The following is an 18,873-nucleotide window of genomic DNA, read 5'->3' as shown; positions in this document are numbered from 1 at the left end:
TTACATTCAGTCCTGATTGAAAATACAGTACATGCAGAATCTGCTGGCGAGCAAAGTATTTTGGGTCATTACAGCACAGGGAGCAGACTTTTATAATAAAATCTGCTACTTGGCTGAAACAAGTGACTTTAGTGTCTACTCTGCACACAGAATTACACTGTCTGCTTTATTTACATCTGATGCTCCTGCTGCCACATAAGCTGTAAAGAACTTTGTGATCTCTGCTAATACACAAGTGCAACATAAATAAAGTTGATTACATTGCACATGGGTCTCTGTGACATTTGGCCTTTTCAAAACATCAAAAATAAATAAGACTAACAAAGAATTAAAATCCTTGCTAGCAACTTTTTGAGGGCATGCTGCTCCTTTTACATCCTAGACAAGTCCATCCTTAAAGTTAAATTTAACAAAGAACCATAATTAGCAAGCTATCAATTGCCCTTAAATAGAAAACAAGTGTACATGTTGGCATAATGGTGGTGCTGTAGGAGAGGCCATGGAGTCAACAAGATCAGTAGGAATTATCCTGCAAGGAATTAATTTTGTATTTGATTTTGGAGCAGCTATTCTGATTGGATATGACTATGTAACAACAATTCTGATTAGATGGTGACTCTAATCAATATAGTTTTGGGAATGGTGTGACCAAATAATGACAAAGCTGAAAATAGTTCTTACTGTAGTAGTGTAGTGTTTGAAACCAGCCCCAAGCTGATAAGCATCCCAGTAGCCTGAGCGCAGAACAATTAAGAGTCTAACCAGAGGGTTTTAAAGCAGTAAGCTTGTGGTGAAATACTTTTTTAATTTGCCCAGAATGTGGGCGTGAGTGTTATTTTTCTTCTTTTGGCCAAGGGAGGTTGCAGTTGCAGTTTGAAGTCCAATTTTAGCTCCAGGAATATGCATGCATGGTTGGAATAGAGAACCACTCCAACAAGCTGTTCCACATCCAAGGCTTTCAAACAATGGCATTTCATTTCTTTATGTTCTGTTTCTCATCCCTCTTTTCTTCTGTCATCTATGCAGCCATTCTCGCTGTGCTGACAACACTGGATTTTAATCGATATGAATTATGGCATCAAGTGTGCAGTAAGCTGCATATGCAGCAAAAAAAGACAATCATTGTTTAATGTTTACACATGATGACACAGGGGAAGCCCATTGAATTCTGCCCCCATAACACCTCAGCTACAGTAGATATCTGATAACATTCACCAAACAATGACATCTATAATGGATGACATGTTTGAAGACAATCTGTCAATAGAGCCAATGTGGATTGATTCATTCCCTAACGTTCCACCCCCAAGCAGTGGTTTTCAAAGTGGGGTCTGGGGACCCCCAGGGGTCCTTGAGATGGTTCCAGGGGGTCCCTAGCTAAAATGTGATAATACAGCATCACAATAATTGTTACCCCTTCATCCATATTTTATACGTTGGCTATTCAAAAATATCAGATGTACAAGCTCACAGCACGTCACTTCGTGCCGCAGGCTTGTACATCTGCTATTTAATCCTGAAGGCTCACACACCAACAAAGCACAATGTCTTGAAGGAAAGAACATGGAAAGCATCCGCCTTGTTGTTGTGAGAATACACTTGTTCTCAACGTGGGGCCTGGGGACCCCCAAGCCAGGGTACTTTGAGAGGGTTTCAGGGGGTCCCCATCCACAATGATTAATAGTAACCAATTGGAATGGGCCTGCAACTTCTTAAATTAACACTGTACTTTACAGTGTACACTTACAGTGTACATTATCTCTCAGAGATAATTAATAATAATAGTAATAATGATAACAATAATAATAATCATCATCAATAATCAAATTGAGGTCCATGACCTAATGAATAATTGCATATAGGCTCAAGCACTGACCTCAGACATACATGTCATGGGGATCACTCACTACCCGAATAAGGGTTAGATGAGATCTATGTTGAATTCAAATCCATCCATGAACTGTCTGACTTCATTATGAGCCTTAGTATAGGATAGCAAGAATTCTTGTTAGACCATACAACAAAAGGCAAACGATATAACATATAAGCTCCACTGTGAGGACTGTGTGTGAATTGATGAATGCCTCATGCATGCAATGACTCCTCGATGTGAGCTCTTTCTAAATCAGACATAGATCCATCCAGTGCGTTGGAGAGATGATGATGGTGAGGTCATGTGGGACAATCCTTTCACACAGACTTGTTTACATCAGCCACGCAGGTCCCATCATCCCGTCATGGAGGAACGTGCACAACATACAGAGGACCCCCCCCCCAGGGACATATAGGATAATAATGCATCTCCTCTCTGGGGAGATCAATACCCCCCCCCCCCCCCCCCCCCCCAACAGGCTATTTAATTAACCGGCGTATTTAATTAGCAGATGGAAGAACAACACTGACTCATCAGCTGATGTTTACCAACTCAAAAATATAGGCTACATGCCACTAATAGCAGCCTACACTGCAATTCTCAGTGTTGAGGTTGGTGTTATTTTAATGAATAAAACATTATTTTGACGATTCTGTGTGGTATTGGGTCAAAACTACATCTGCAGTGGTTGGAGGAGTTGGTCTCACTCCTAGTCCTCCATTGAGACATGTAGACACTGGCTGGTATCGGACACAGCTACTGGTTGACAAGTAGCCCTGCCCTGAGCTCATCATATACGCCTATAACATCTCCCATTGACAAACATGAGCCCATTCATTTGCATGCTGCTGTCTGCAGGAAACGGTCTGCTATTTAAATGCACAGTGATACATACATACATACATACATACATACATACATACATACATACATACATACATACATACATACATACATACACATTCTACATACCTGTCCCATAGGCTTTGGCCACTAACAATGTGAGGCTGCAGCAGATCTATATATAATATAATCTATATTCTACATACCTGTCCCATAGGCTTTATATATATTATATATAATCTATATATAATATATACAATCTATATTCTACATACCTGTCCGATAGGCTTAATATATATTGTATATAATATAATAATAATAATAATATATATATTATGTATGCATATATACATACACACACGCACGCACGCACGCACACACACACACACACACACACACACACACACACACACACACACACACACACACACACACACACACACACACACACACACACACACACACACACACACACACACACACACACACACATATATGTATGTAATATATAATATATATTCTACATACCTGTCCCATAGGTCCCATATATTGTATATATTGTATATAATCTAAATATTATATCATATTATATATCATTTATATATAATATTATGTTCTTTATATATAATATAATCTATATTCTACATACCTGTCCCATAGGCTTTGGCCACCAACCATGTGAGGCTGCAACAGATCTTGGCTCGTGAAAAGTCATAGTGATCAAATGACTTTATTGCTGGGGCGATAAAGCTCTTCTTATTATGATCCTTGAGGTCCTGGACTTCACCCATGATTTCACTCTCTGAAGAAGATGATGATGAGGACGATGATGATGTCTCCTCGGACTGGGCTTTATGAAGAAAGCGGTGACATCCCACTAATGGAATTTAATGGAAAAAAGGGACTTATAATTTTGTTGTGTTGTAGATGCGTTGCTTTGTTATTCATATCTTATAAATAAACGGCCAATCATACGGTGGACTCTCTTTCCTTCACGTTTCCACAATAAAGCCCATGAAGGTCCTGGTGTTTTCCATCCATTCTGCTACCAGTTGAAGAAACGGATCTTCTCTGGATCTCAGAGGGAATAAAAACGCATCTTCCTCTCAACAGCTGGAACTGGAGTGAAAATAAACCCGTTTCCATCCTTTTCTTTTTCTTTCGTCTCCTGTGACGCAAAGTGTGTCCCTTTAAAGTTCACATAGTCTAACGGTTCAGTGTGTGTTATGTTTCTGTTGTTCATGAATCTGTGCTGAGTGTGTGTATGTGTGTGTGTATGGTTCACTGCAGGCTGCCGCACTGTGGCTCTCTCAGAGCCCTGAGTCTGTCTGTATGCGCATGCGCAAACTCCTACGCCTCAAACCGTGTTGTAATGACCCCGTAGCTGCCAGAGGTGTCGCCGTGAGCCAAATGGACCCATGGCCGAAATGAACAGTGCTGTCAGTGGGAATAAAAAAATGTACATACACTTAAATAAAATTTGACAGCTTGCATGTTTAGAACAAAGGGCCAAAGCTCAATGTACATTCTGCGTGCTTTATTTTAGAGTTATGCAGCCCAGGGGTAAATTCTAGTTAATTTTCATGGACAAAAAAATATAGTATGTCATATATTGTTTTATTCTGCCATGATATGAAGCTAGTTTTTGTATTTTTCTTTGTGTAAAAACAAAAAAACTAAACCAAAAAAAACCCGGCACCAGACCCTAGCCTCGTTCCCAGCCTTTACTCATCTGCGAGGAAAAAGACAACAACAAACGAGGCAGCCAGTCAGACAGGCTTATCATACGAACTACAATACCCATCAGCATCAATTGAAGCACTACGTCATCAACGTGCGCCAGACCGGTGCTTGTTTGTTTTTAATGAACGTATGGATTATGGAAGGAAAAGTAGAAGAGAGAAGTTGAATATAATTATGTCGTATGTTAAATTGTTGCGTTGATTGTTCGTGCACGGCATTCCAGAAACTATCCGGTAAGTTTACATTGAAACATTTGACAGCCGTGAACTTTGTTCTAAGCATCTAAAATAGTAGCTTAATGTTGAAATGTAATAATAATAACAACACACTGCCATTGATCTCTGTCTGTGCTAACAGAATACAAGTCCAAAACATCATGTTTATGCCGAGAGCCCTGAAAGTAAAGAGACCTGCCAGTGCCGATCGGGTCCCTGGACAACGTCCTACTGTAAAGAAGATCAAGGTAATGGCATTCACTGCTTTCATCCTCCCCCCTTTTTTCTTTATACCTTTATGCTATGTTGATGAATTGAATACGGTCGGACCACAATGGAAACGAGTCCACAGGACCTTTTTGCGTTATCCTTTTAGCCAGAGGAGGATTACCCAACGGGCCGACTGGGCCCAGGCCCAGGGGCCCCTGAGCTAGGGGGGCCCCTGAGCTTGAGCCTTTTTTTTTTTTTTATAAAAAAAAATGTTCACATATTTTTTTTACAATTTTAACATAAAAAAACCTAATAATTTCCCTTATTAACCGCAATATAACCGAACAATTTCTTTGTATTTAAGTTATAGGTAAAACATGCATTATATTAGCCTATCTGCCGCCGTGCACAGACGTTTTTAACCGAAAAAAACCCTATTAATTTCCATTATTAACCGAGATTTAACCGCAAAAATTTCGCGCGCGCGGGGGTGGGTGCGCGCGCGTGCACCCACGGAAGGGGGCGGGGGGGCCTTTTGCATGTCTCGGCCCAGGGGCCCGTTTCTTCCTAATCCGCCTATGCTTTTAGCTCAAGTGTATGCCTGTACCCGTACTGAGCATTTCTGTCTAATAAAGTATTCAATCAATCAATCAATCAAAAGGTGGGTCCTCCAGGAGAGAGGGAGACCCCCGTCCAAAGCTCCACTGCGGCCCCTCTGGACCAGGAGGAAAATCTGGACCGCGAGGAAGACCGCACAGATGTTCACCTGACAACAGAACAAACAGCCCCACCACCAGTTACGGACAGTGGTGGACAAAGTAGGCTATTCACATTTACATTTACTTAAGTAAAAGTATCAATACCACCATTTAGAAATACTGTAGGCCCACTACTAATTTACTTGAGTAAAAGTACCAAAGTATTGACATAAAAATGTAAGTAAAACAGTTCATCATTATGCAGAATGTCCCACTTCACAAGAGTTCAAAATGCATAAAACTCTTTTGAAAATAGCCGATCTACAAGCTCACAACGTGTCGCAAAGCGACACTTTGTGAGCTTGTAGATAGGCCTTTTTCAAATAGCCGAAGTATGAAGTTTTTAGTGTATGTTTTGTAATAATAATCTAAATCTACAAAGTAACTAGTAACTAAAGTTTTCAAATAATTGTAGTGGAGTAAAAGTACAATATTTGCCTCTTGAGATGTAGTGGAGTAGAAGTAAAAGTGCTGAAAGTTGAAAATACTCCAGTAAAGTTCCTCAAATTTGTACTTAAGTACATGTACTGAGTTACTTTCCACTACTGGTTACAGATACACCATGTGTGAAAGAGAGCGCACCATGTGAGAAGGACGGTGAAAGGGGGTCTTCTTCAGATGACAGTGAGGAGGATGAAGATGATGAAGAGGAGGAGGAGGAACCGGTCAAGTCGTTCAGGAAGAGCCAGAGGTGGCCCCAGCCCGGGGAGCCGGCGTGCGTGATGTGCGGCCGCTACGGGGAGTACATCTGTGACAGCACCGACAACGACGTGTGCAGTCTGGAATGCAAGGCCAAGCACCTGGCCCAGATGGGGATGGGGACCGGGGCGGACGCGTTTGACCGCAAACACAAAACGGAACATGACAGGACTGCTCTACCTGCAGAACCTGCCGTCGACCCCGGCGGCTCCTCCTCCTCGGACAACCTTCAAACAGGCGTCTACTCCTACAGAGAAGACCCCTTCATCTCAGGGCTGACGGAGGACCAGGTGCAGCGAGTAAAGCAGGAACTGGGCATCTCCACCCAGGGCGCAGACGTGAGCAGACCCATCGTTGAGTTTCAGCACTGCGGCTTCCCGGACACTCTGGCCGCCAACCTGAAGAAGGCAGGCTACGAGGCTCCGACGCCCGTCCAGATGCAGATGGTGCCGGTGGGTCTGTCGGGCCGGGATGTGATCGGCAGCGCCGAGACGGGGTCGGGGAAGACCGTGGCGTTTCTGCTGCCGGTGGTGGTGAGGGCACTGGAGGTACAGTATATTATTGTTACAGACATGTACGGTTCTCTTACACCTTAAACCAGAGCAGCAGGTGTTTATTATAGTAATGCCCTTTTGCCTCGCTTTCATACAGTTACATAACACCTGTCCTGAATAACCCCATGAGGATCAATGAAGGTCTGTCTTATCAATATCTTATCTTATAAATCAACACATGGGAACCATTCTTGGTCACAGTGCTCTTGGTCACTAAGGCCACCTTAACAGCAGAGGAGAAGAGTTCTATTCATTCATTTGTCTCAAATGTTGCTATTCCAAAAATATTGTCTGCCTGTCTGATAAAATAATGTCTTATTAAAATTCAGCTGCCACTTTGAATAGTAAATAAGAAGGTTTGTTTCATGTCTTCATTTGAAGTAGTGTTTGTCCATGACGATCATCAGTCTGGTGTATTGGTGCTGGTTGGAGAAAATAAAATAAAATAATGCACTCATCCTTGGGGATGTGAAGTTCAGAATAATACTAAGAAAACATTTCTTAAAAATATAAATGCCTAGAGATGGGCTTGAACCCCAGCACTTTAATCGTGTTTGTTCTTAAAGCAGTATTCTCTCTTGAGACCTCGCACAATTTGTGGAGAAAGTAAAGTTGGTGGAAAACAGTCCAATTTTATCCTCTAGTCTAGCTGTAGCTGTCCCCCCCATGGAACAACAACAATGATTAATTCATAAGCAGAGGTCTATTTTTAGCTTTTGTAATCTGTGAAACCTCAAATTTCAACAAACGACTTACTGTCTTTCTCAGCTATTGAGAAATGAACTTTAAATTAAAATGAAACTTTTAAAACTTGCGATGTGTTGTGATTTACTTTGCTTGTGAAGTTCAAGTTTGTAACATAAATTGGCTGATGGATACTTACAGTCTTGCTTTGTATTCTTTGTACTTTATCTCATACAATATTTAATCGTAAACAATAACATTCACATCTTAAACAATCTTAAAGTGTCGATTAGGCACACTAGTGTTGTTTTTCTTATTGTTTTATCATATGTTAGTTATTTGTATCACTCCTGGTAAGACCAGAGCACATGCGTTTATAATGTTTATCTATGCAGAATTTATATATACAGTAGAAATTCTCATCTAATTCTCAACAGTCGACTCAACATTAATTCCAGCTCTGCTTCTCTCTGTTCTCCATACAGAGTCCAGTAGCCATAGCGGGGCGCCCTGTGGCGCTGATTCTGACCCCCACCAGGGAGCTGGCCATCCAGATAGAAAGGCAGGCCAAGGAGCTGGTGGTGGGCTTGCCCAACATGAGGACAGCCCTGCTGGTGGGAGGCATGCCCCTGCCCCCTCAACTTCACCGGCTCAAACGCACCATCAACGTACAGTCTCTCATTCTGTCCTTTTGGTCCCCTATTGATTATGACTGCAGAATTATGTGTGTGTAATCCTGGCTCCATACTCACAATTGGCAATATTTAGCCATTTAATTTAATTTAGGATGCACGGTTGCTAATGTAAGATGGAAAAAGTGCAATAGAATTATTTTGTTTTCAAATGATGAGTAATTGTAAGTGCAAATGTAGCAGCCTAAACCGTACCATCAAGACACCGGTTGACAATGATTTGAGTGTACAGTCCTTTTTGTCATCATCATCAGGTTAACCTTTTGATGTCTCTCCCCTCCAGGTTGTCATAGCAACGCCTGGGCGGCTACTTGAGGTGCTGAAGCAGGGGGCGGTGCAGCTGGGTGGAGTCAAGGTGCTGGTGGTTGATGAGGTATGGACATTATGTTAATTAAGTGATAATATACACATTATACAGCCAGCTGGTGATTATTGCAAAAATAAAATAAAACGGGGTGATGCAGGGACAGAGTGGCATTTATGATGCAGTGATGACTGGCTCGCTGTAGAGGCGTGGCTAGATATCCTGAGCCCCATAACACCTGGGGTCCCAGAAAAGAAACAGATGTGTGTGTGTGGGCAGGGGTTCTTGCCATCAGTTATCTTGACCGATACCAAGTATGAGTATTTTAGCCCTGGTATCTGGCCTCTTCCAGATACCTTATTCAGCTCTGGGGCCCCTGAATCGTTCAGGGTTCCTGGTTTTTATATTTAGTCATGGTGCTGGTTATAATACATTTTTACAATTAGGCAGTGTAGTACCAGATGCTACAGAGCGACACACAAAGTGCAAGATCAGCGTGTTTGGCATGAGGCCTAGTCAACAAACGACAGGGTAACTTAAATGGTTAAGTTAACAGAGTGCAAAGAAAACAATTAAGTGCTACAAAGTAACAAGGATACCAGGTAAAAGTCAAACCTAGCATCATAATGCCATGCTAATAACATATTGAGAAATAGATTTTTTGTTCATATGTTAACGACAAAAACACAATTAAATCAATATATGTGGAACAATTAATCGTCAAGTGAAATTTCATAATTGTCACAGCCCTAATGTATGACCTTATGAATATAATTGTATTGACTTGCACTAACCAAATTGGTACATTATAGCATAAAACAAAGATTGCAAACAATAAAATAAATGCTGTTTAATATTACTCGACATTGACAGCTAAGCATTCAACCAATGATTAACACTTTCAGTAGAATAGAATGCCTATATTGTCATTTCACATTGTATAACGAAATGTAGTGCAACCCCCCAGTGGTACCTTCAGTATGAAATAAATACATATATGACTAATGAAATCTGTATATTGCATCATGCATCAAGTTAACCTCTTTCAAGCAGGCGTCCCTATTTGGGGCTTGTCAAAAACAAACTTTTGTGTGTTGTGTTCCGCAGGCAGACACAATGCTGAAAATGGGATTCCAGCAGCAAGTTCTGGAGGTCCTAGAACATGTCCCTGAGGAACACCAGACTCTGCTGACCTCGGCCACCATACCGAAGGGCACGGAGCAGCTGGCTGCCCGCCTGACCCGTGACGCTGTGGGCATTACCATCGGGGAGAAGAACCAGCCCTGTGCCAACGTCAGGCAGATCCTGCTCTGGGTGGAAGAACCCTCCAAGAAGAAGAAGCTGTTTGAGATCCTGAATGTATGTTCCACATTATGTTATGCTACTCTAGTACATACTTGGACACAGACCAGATCATTAGAGCTTTACCACCCCGACCCGTCTTTGAATACCTACATTACATCATTCCGCCCCCCCACTGGCATGCTTTCATCACGGTTATGTAACTGTGCCAAAAACAAACAAAAAAATAATTTATACACCTTTCCAACAACACTATTTCACATGCTTTTAGTTGAGGATATCTATATGGGCGGCCATAGCTGAATGGGTAGAGAGAGGCCGCTTGGAAAACAGAAGGTCCCAGGTTCAATGCCCGGCCCCAGCAATGTGTCGAGGTGTCCGTTGATTGATTGATTGAATACTTTTAGTCAAAAATGTAAACAGCATGTGGTACAATCAGACATTAAGGCTAAAGATAACCCAAGACAGTCCTTGGGTCTTGCTTCCATTGTGATGCTATGTATTCAATTGATCAACATAGCATAACAATAATACATGTCGTCAACAAATACAGAACGCTAAATGTACAAAGGAGAAAAAGGAAAAATGGTGGCAGTGATTGACACCTCCTTTCTATGGGAAAATGCATTTTTCTCCCCTTGTGGTCTCCTAATAGGTGATTTTTCAGGACAGTTTTGAAGGGATGGGGTCAGGGCATTTCCACATTTTGGTGGCGGAGTAGTAGAATGAGAATTTTCCCATAGTGGTTCTATATTTGGGTTGTACCAGATTGTTGTCACTCCCTCTAGTATTGTGGCTGTGTGGGTGTCACTCACTTTGGAGGAGTAGTTAGTCAGGTTTGAGGGTGTTGAGTGCACTGCCCCTTTGACTGTCTTAAATACCAATCCCATTTTTATTTGCTTAACCCTGGCTTCTACCCTGAGCAAGACACTTAACCTCTAACGGCTCCCCCGTGCGCTCAAGTATGATCACTTGGGCAGCAATCAGCTGGGTGAAGGTGAAATCGTAATTTCCCGCACAGGTTCAAATGGGTCTAATTATAATCAAGAAACTGCCTGATACAACCTTAAGCTGAATTCCATTCCCCAAAACTCGGTCACTCGCTCACTCTCCTCGCTTCCTCCACTCGCGCCTAAGCCCCGCCCCTGCGAGGAGCCGAGGATTATTTGAGAGGACGAGTGGTCGAGCGGTTGCCCTCAAAGGATCGGACTACACTCAGCGCGTCATTTCAAAGAGACGGCAAATTCCGCGATCACTTATGACGTCTCACACAGTTGGACCAGAGCAGCAGAGGCGTGGATGAAAATATACTATGCATAGAATAATATGCAGGTATAGAATAATACAGAATATAAGAATAGACAATTCATCAATGTGGATGGATGGCCACATCGTTCTCTTTATAGTTACATTATTGTGCAAAGCCATTTATTCCTGAAATAGTGAGCGCCAGGATGAGCAAACTTACATTTATTGATTTAATCCTGACCTGTCCCTCTTATTGCTCGTACAGTCCCCAGAACCCCAGTACAAAAATGTACTCCATGAAGTGTAGATGCGTGGCAAAAAGGAAACGTCGCAGCCAAGGGGCGCGCAGAACGGTGGATGCATATTTATAGCAGAAACCGGTTCACATTTAACTATAGTCGTACTCATTCAATTCTGAACCGATTCTTAAAATGTAAAATTCTCTATTTAGCTGTGAAGGGTCTTCTTTCATGTGTATCAGTCATGATTGTTTCACCAACAAACAATATTAAATATCGGCGGGTCCTTCTTCTCCATCGCGCTGTTCGCGCACCTCCCGTTTTCTTTTCTTTTTCTTCGTCCCAGAAGTTAAAAATGTTAACATAATCTTTGTCTCAGTCATTTATAGTTGTCCGTGTACTGCATTGAGGCATGCACGAATAGAAACAGCTTTTGAGACAGAAAGTGTGCACAATATTACAATGTATAATTGTATTATGCTTTATATCATTCAACAACGCAATAAAGCCAGTGGCTTGTTGCGGTCTTTTCAGTTACTTTACACTGTGTGTGTGTGTGTGTGTGTGTGTGTGTGTGTGTGTGTGTGTGTGTGTGTGTGTGTGTGTGTGTGTGTGTGAGATGCGCAACGAGTGAGCGGCGGCGGCGAGGGGGGGGGGGTGCGGCCGGTGTTTTCGGCACATGTGGAGGAGGAGGACCATGTATACGTCACGGGAGAAGGGGAAAAAAACAAAAAAAAGTGTACACGTGATGCGGAAGTCTGCCGCGGAGGAGCTGTTGAGAGTGGTCGAGCATACACTTGATGTACACTCGCTCAATGCGGAAGTGGAGAGCCTCCTCGCCGACTCCACTCGACTCCACTCGCCTCCTCCAAGAAGCACATGAACAATTGGACCGCGACTACTTCCGGTTCGAAGTCGGAGTGACCGAGTGGGAGTGAGCGAGTGGCCGAGATTTTCGGTATTGGAATTTGGCTTTAGTCTTCTGCTGTTGGCCACTGTGCAGTGTTACCGGAATGCTGTGCTCTAGGCACCTTGCTGGTAGAAGCTCTCAAAGACTTCTCCTGTGTAGATTTTACCAGCCGGGAATTAAACTATTAACACCAGTCACAAGCTTAGCGTGAGACTCAGTAGACTACTATTGCGGTCCATTGTGTAAAAGTAGTATTTTGTCAGCCACAGACCGTAATTGGCAATTATCCTTGACAAAACTCCAAGATTAGTTCAAATTGTGTGTTATCCATCATTGTGTGGGAGTAGATGTCAGTTTGCTTTCAAACAATGGGAACCCATTCTGTAAAAAGAAACACATATTTGTTTTTTACTCCTTTTTTGTGTTGAGACAGGAACTCGGTTTGGCTCCTCCCCTTTCTTAGTCCACTTCCTCCCGGGTGCTTCTGTGTTTTGTCCTACTAACAACATTACATGTTTAGGGCAGTGGTGCTGACAGATTCTGTTGTTGGCAGAATCTATCTAGCTTTCAAATGGTAGATGTCTCATTCTGGTTTTGACAACATGGGATCAATGTTCCATAAAGAAAGCTGGCCGTTAATTTAGATTTGAATTTCAAACTGAGCTGGCTACTCGCTGAGCCTCAACATCCATTGCAACTGGGCCTGGAATTTAATAAACAGGCTGTGAGTGGAGGGAATTCCTGACGCGCCGAACACCAGTCTCTACTGGGCCATATTTAGACAGCCGTTACTGCAGCCCTAAACCCCCACCCCCCCTTACCACCCTTGTCCAGAGGAAATGGGTGGGCCCTGAGCCATGGCCTCTGTCCAGGAAATCCAGCAACGGCTCGTACCATTTATACAGGAAGGGCCTGCTTTCATACACCCAGTGGATAAATGGCATTAGATCATATGTGTGAGTAACTAGAGCCGTTGTACCACATGGAGGAGACATGGGTATATGGAGAGTTTCACATTCTAAGCTCTCATTCGGACCAAAGGTTATGAAATTGGTCACTGGCATGATGACAAGCGACTAAATGTTTCCCCCCCATCGAAACTGATGCCACATTTTTTCATTTTGTATTTAATAGGCCAGGGTGCAAGTCTGATTCTGAATCATAGACAAAACATGCAGACCTCTCGTCTCAACCAGGTCAGTGTAGAGAAATGTTGAAGGACCATTGCGTCGTTAATATATATAGTGAACATATTGTAGACCATCTTTTAATTAAAGGCCTTTTTGGGGCGTTTGTGTTTGTTTAAAATGTCTCCATAGTCATTCAAATGTTACTAAGCATAATTGAATAATTGGGTCACTGTTGGCTAAAATTCATTGTGTGGTTAGAAAAGTCATGGAGTTCATTTAATTTGGAAATCAATCTTTTCACCTGGGGCTATATTTGACTTTTCAGATCATTACACGCTTTAAAAAGGATCGAAACGCAGCACTAACATAATAACTGACATAAGATATATATAATATATATAATATATTCAATAAGTCAAGTTAATTGTATTACTGTATATCATCTGTGTCAAGCAATGTGCAAGTTTAATACTGTACTGAAATAAATTCAATGCATGCAGTGGCTTGCTCCAAAATCTAACAAACCACAATATGCTGTGGAAAATGATTGGCGGTATAAGTCAAGTATACCGTCAGTCAGAGTCAATGGTCTGAACATTCCTGACCACTGGTATGGTCCTTTCACCCATTTAGACCTGAGGTCTAAAAACACCATCTTAACCTAAGTTTTCTGAAAACGTTCAAATTCTTACAAAAAAAAAATATTACAAAGTTTTGTCGCTATATGTATAGAAACAACTAATGAGACACAGAGGTTGCTCCCGGATTGAAAGGTTTAGGTTACAACAGGTCTAAATGGGTTAAAGCAGTGGTTCTCAACCTTTTCAGGCCACAACCCCCCAAAATAATCATATTTGAAATGGGGACCCCCCACCCTGACAAGCACTTGGAATTGTAGGAGTTGAGGCATTTTGTTTGACTCGGTTCCACAAATATTGTGAAAATAGCAGATCTACAAGCTCACAAGTCACCTTGTAGATCGTCTATTTTCACATTTTTTGCCTCTTTCTTATATTATTTGACAATTTGGCCAATGTTTGACCAGTTTTTTTAGTATAGTTTGTTGACCAATGCTTTTCTTTTTCTTATTTATTAATATATTGTTTGGTATTAAAAATGTCTTAAAAGTCCTTAAATTATCATCTAGGGAAAAAAAGGTTGAGAACCACTGCTTTAAAGAATTCCCTGTGATGCCTCAATGGCTCATCATAAAGTGTGTGTGCTAACCACACACTCACATGAATACCTGGGTGAGAATGTGGCTTCAGACGTGTGTTTTTCGCCTTCTGACCTTTCAGGACAGGAAGTTGTACCAGCCTCCGGTGGTGGTGTTTGTGGACTGTAAGCTGGGGGCAGACTTGCTGTGCGAGGCTGTCACCAAGGTGATGGAGCTCAACGTCGTGGCCATCCACTCTGACAAGAGTCAGTGGGAACGTAACCGCATCCTCAGGGTGAGGCCACCGGCAGCCATGACACGGACAGTAAAACAACGAGACAGCCAGGACAGGAACATGGCTCCAGTACAGCCAGGCTACCATTAGATCGTTTTTTAAGGCTTAACCACATTAACCTTGGCATCCCAATTTTCGGTAGATTTTCAAAAAAATCCATTGTGAGCGAGCTTGTACTGTACATGGGCTATTTCTTTCTTTGTCTTACAATGACATACTGTATATAGGGCTTAAGTGTTTAAAGAACATTTCAACAGTGTTTAATACAACTTGTGTAGTTTTCTCTCTCCCACAAATGTCTTTAGAATAATTAAGCAAACCTAGAATGCCTCATGATAAATGATTTAATCTCAAGCACCTTACACAGTACTGTACTTTCAAGGCATACAAGGCAAAAAAAATAATATTTTTTTGCATAGATGATTCCTGTAGGAATTTGACCTTTGTTGTGAGGGCCATGTTTTGTCCAATGAGCTAGAACTCACCAGTCTGGCAGATGTTGTGTATATCAATTCGTTTCCCCGACCACCAGGGGGTGACGCAGGGGGACTTCTAAACGGGCCATGCCGAAAATAGGTTGCTTTATTCAGATACAATGCGTGTCACTGCCTGCCCCTGCCGGTTCTCTGAATTTTTATTTTTAAATAGGCTCTTTCATGATAAATTGACCACATATATGAAGTTAAACAACTAAATTCTATCCAAACGATATCTTAAAAGTAAATTCCGTGCCTCAAAAACGAAGTTTGAGAGCGTTTTAAAACCGAAAGTAAAAAGTTAAAATCATGTTGTAATTTGCAATGTTAAACCCACAATCAATCCTCCAGTTCAAGGCAACACAGAAAGGGGGGAACTTTTTTCTTATTTCCACACAACTCCTTTATGCTATATTAATGACATAGTTAAATATTGAAAATGGGTGGATTTCCCCTTTAAGTACTTTGTATGTATTTTTGCACGAAGAGTATGGGTGCACCGCCAATGCAAAAGATGCACATGGCAGCTTTGTACAATGTAGAAATGTCATTGTTAATTTCTACAAACCGTTTAGTGGTCTGAACATTTGGTTTCTTGTTGTGCTCAGGGTCTTCTAGAGGGGGACTTTGAGGTGGTGGTCAGCACAGGGGTGCTGGGCAGAGGACTGGACCTGGTCAATGTTAAACTGGTGGTCAACTTTGACATGCCTTCCAGTATGGATGAATACGTTCACCAGGTAGGTTCTACTGTACCTCTATAGACTGGCATCAACCTTTTTGATCCCAAGGCGGCACACCAAAGGGAAAGTCAAAATCTCAAGGCACACCTGTATTTCTATCCAGGCTAGAACATGTGTTATCACTCTGTAAAGGTTTATTTGTATTTACTAATGCCAAATAAAACGTTTTATGTTTAGGGTATAGAATTTGCCTCTATGTAGGGGAAATGAGTGTGTACACTAAGTACTTTACTTTTACTTTTAGTAAACTGAAAAATAATGAATAACTTTTTTGAATAGTTGTATACTGCAATATTAATGTGTGGTTGTCACATAATCACAATGCATACCTGGACTCTTGTTCAGTGGACACACTGTTTGGGAACCACTATGCAATATTAACTTTTGTTTTGACAAGTCAGCAGCAGTGTTGTAAAAACTAAAACATATATATATATATATATATATATATTAGAATCTCTTCAGTGACCAAGTACAATTAGCATGGAGCATACTGTATGTTGACATTGCCACAGGGACATACTGTATATTGACCAATATTGAGTTGCAATGCCAGTGTTCAAATTACACCATGGCTTTCAGGAGAGCCCTCTTTCTTTTGGCTTAGGGTTGGGAGCCTGGGAGGGTACATGCACACACACCCACGCATACATGACCTACTGTAAGTTGCATCCCATGACTATTATGAACATACCCACGGCTGTACACCATAACAATGCAATATACTATGGGGTCCTATTATTTTCTAGATTCACCACTTTCAACCTGGCATCCCTATTTTGGGCATGTATGTGAACGTTTTCAAACAAATATATTTAAAGAAATGCCCAAATGCTCAAAAATATCAATTGGATATTAATGTCATTTGTAATATAATTATATATAGTAATTATATTACATTATATAGTATGTAGTATAATTAATTAAGTATACAGGTATAGGGCTTTAATGTTGAGCTTTTAGCTGATTGCTCTGCGACAGTGGTTCTCAAAGTCGGGTCCAAGGACCCTCTGGGTTCCTTGAGGGGTTTCCCAAATTAACCTTTACAGGTGTGTAACTCTGAGAGTTAAGGGGGACCTTGAAATAAAAAAAAATGAGAACCACTGCTCTACTAACCTGTTGTGCCCCCTTTCTCCTCTTGCTTCCAGATGGGGAGAGCAGGTCGTCTGGGCCATAGGGGTACGGCCATCACCTTCCTCAACAGCAACAACAAGCGTCTGTTCCTGGATGTAGTGAATAGAGTGAAGCCTACGGGCTCCATCTTGCCCCCGCAGCTCCTCAACTCGCCCCACCTCCACGAGCAGCAGAGGAGGGAGAAACAGAAGTCCAAACCGCGGGCCGACGACCCCTTGGTCACCCAGAACAACCTCATAGACATCATCAGGAAACACGACCGCCGCAAGAAATAACCCTCATGTTGACTGTTATGTTCATTATGTCAGTGGTTCTCAAACTTTTTCATGTCAAGGACCCCCAAATTTATGTTTTTGGCCACGTACCCTCATCAGAAAATAGTTTTGTGCCCGGGACCCCCAGAAGAGAAGATTTATTTTAACAAAATGGTCGTGTCATTTTTGCTCGTCCCTCTTGCTTTTTTAAGCTGTCTGATGCTCTCTGGCAGCAGTCATAGAAGTTGTTGCCATCAAAGGTTGCCATGCCCATGCCCGACCCGGTTCTGCGCTGTAAAGTCAGACTTTTCTCAGGTGCCGGGGTGGTGGTGGTGGTGTTTTGGGGGATTTTCGGTCATCGTTTTGTCAGCTCCAGTTTTTCTCTTTTGCAGCGTCAGTCGAACACGGGTAGGGATGCTTCCGCACTGGTAACCAAAATAATGACATGGCTGCTAAAATACTATTAAACGCAGAAGAAAATCCTCAGTCATACAGTAACTCAAGGGCTGAGTAGAAGAATTTCTTCCACGTTGGCTATTCAAAAATAGCAGATGTACAAGCTCGAGATTGTAGATCTTTTTCATAGCGTATACATGGATAAAGTGGTTAAAATGATTGTGATGCTGTATTAACACATTTTGCTGTGAACCCAGGGGTCCTTTGCCCCTCAAGGACCCCTGGGTATCCCCGGAAAACCTAAACCCCTCTATACTTTGTAAATTAGTACTTCGTTGATTGGGGTCGGCTCTGTACTTGGTCCGCTCTTTTTTTCTCCTCTACACCAAATCTCTTTGCAAAAATAGCGAGAGATAATGTCTTCAATATCACATGTTGGCAGTTTATAGATTTGGTATTTTGGGTGAGATGTTCCCCACAGAATAGGGAAGTTAGTGTTCAAGTTGTTAAACTTAAGCCTGTTTAAATTTTTTGGCTATTCAAAAATAGCAGATCTACAAGCTCACAATGCGTCGTGAGCTTGAAGATTGTCTACTTTAGAATGAGGTTGAACATTGGTCAAATATTGACAAATGTTCTTCTATGGGGGTCCCCCAAAAAATCCTACTTTAAGGATCCTTGGCATGAAAATGTTAAAGATTATGTAAATGTTTAATTTGTGTTTGATTTGTTTTTTATTAATAAATTGTACAAATATGACATTTCTTGTGAAGTCAACTATATTTATATGTATAGTACATTTATATATAACAGCAGTTGGCCCAAAGTGCTTTCCTATCAACACACAGATGACCAAACTAAAGCCATGATGAAAGTATGTGAGAGATTTGATAAAAATGGTTGAATTGGGTTCATGTATTCTGCTGTGCCAATACTCTGATTGAATGCTAACTAATGGGAGTCATGGTTTCTACGTTCTCTATCTGTTGTAATGATGTTTTAAATCAGGGGTCTTCAA

At 41.7% G+C, this 18,873-nt stretch overlaps 2 protein-coding genes across 2 annotated transcripts in view; one reads left to right on the top strand and one right to left on the bottom strand.

The window, feature by feature from the left end:
• The window catches only part of camsap2a (calmodulin regulated spectrin-associated protein family, member 2a), a 91,507-nt gene extending 87,573 nt beyond the window's left edge, over positions 1 to 3,934 (bottom strand). The window contains exon 1 of the mRNA XM_084067156.1: positions 3,366 to 3,934. Coding sequence (XP_083923282.1) covers positions 3,366 to 3,507 — 142 coding nt within the window. The 5' untranslated portion in view covers positions 3,508 to 3,934. The remainder of the gene's footprint in view (positions 1 to 3,365) is intronic.
• A 636-nt stretch (positions 3,935 to 4,570) lies between these two features.
• ddx59 (DEAD (Asp-Glu-Ala-Asp) box polypeptide 59) lies at positions 4,571 to 18,628 on the top strand. Its single transcript, XM_084066854.1, has 10 exons — positions 4,571 to 4,692; positions 4,817 to 4,922; positions 5,546 to 5,702; positions 6,198 to 6,889; positions 8,065 to 8,247; positions 8,555 to 8,644; positions 9,683 to 9,934; positions 14,703 to 14,855; positions 15,940 to 16,068; positions 17,220 to 18,628. The coding sequence occupies exons 2-10, from the start codon at positions 4,836 to 4,838 to the stop codon at positions 17,478 to 17,480; spliced, it is 2,004 nt and encodes a 667-aa protein (XP_083922980.1). The 5' UTR covers positions 4,571 to 4,692; positions 4,817 to 4,835; the 3' UTR covers positions 17,481 to 18,628.
• Positions 18,629 to 18,873: the final 245 nt, after the last annotated feature.

The sequence above is a fragment of the Gymnoscopelus microlampas genome (assembly GCF_963454915.1).
Source record: "Gymnoscopelus microlampas genome assembly, chromosome: 9".
NCBI classification, from domain to species: domain Eukaryota; kingdom Metazoa; phylum Chordata; class Actinopteri; order Myctophiformes; family Myctophidae; genus Gymnoscopelus; species Gymnoscopelus microlampas.
This window is presented reverse-complemented; position numbering and strand designations above follow the sequence as displayed.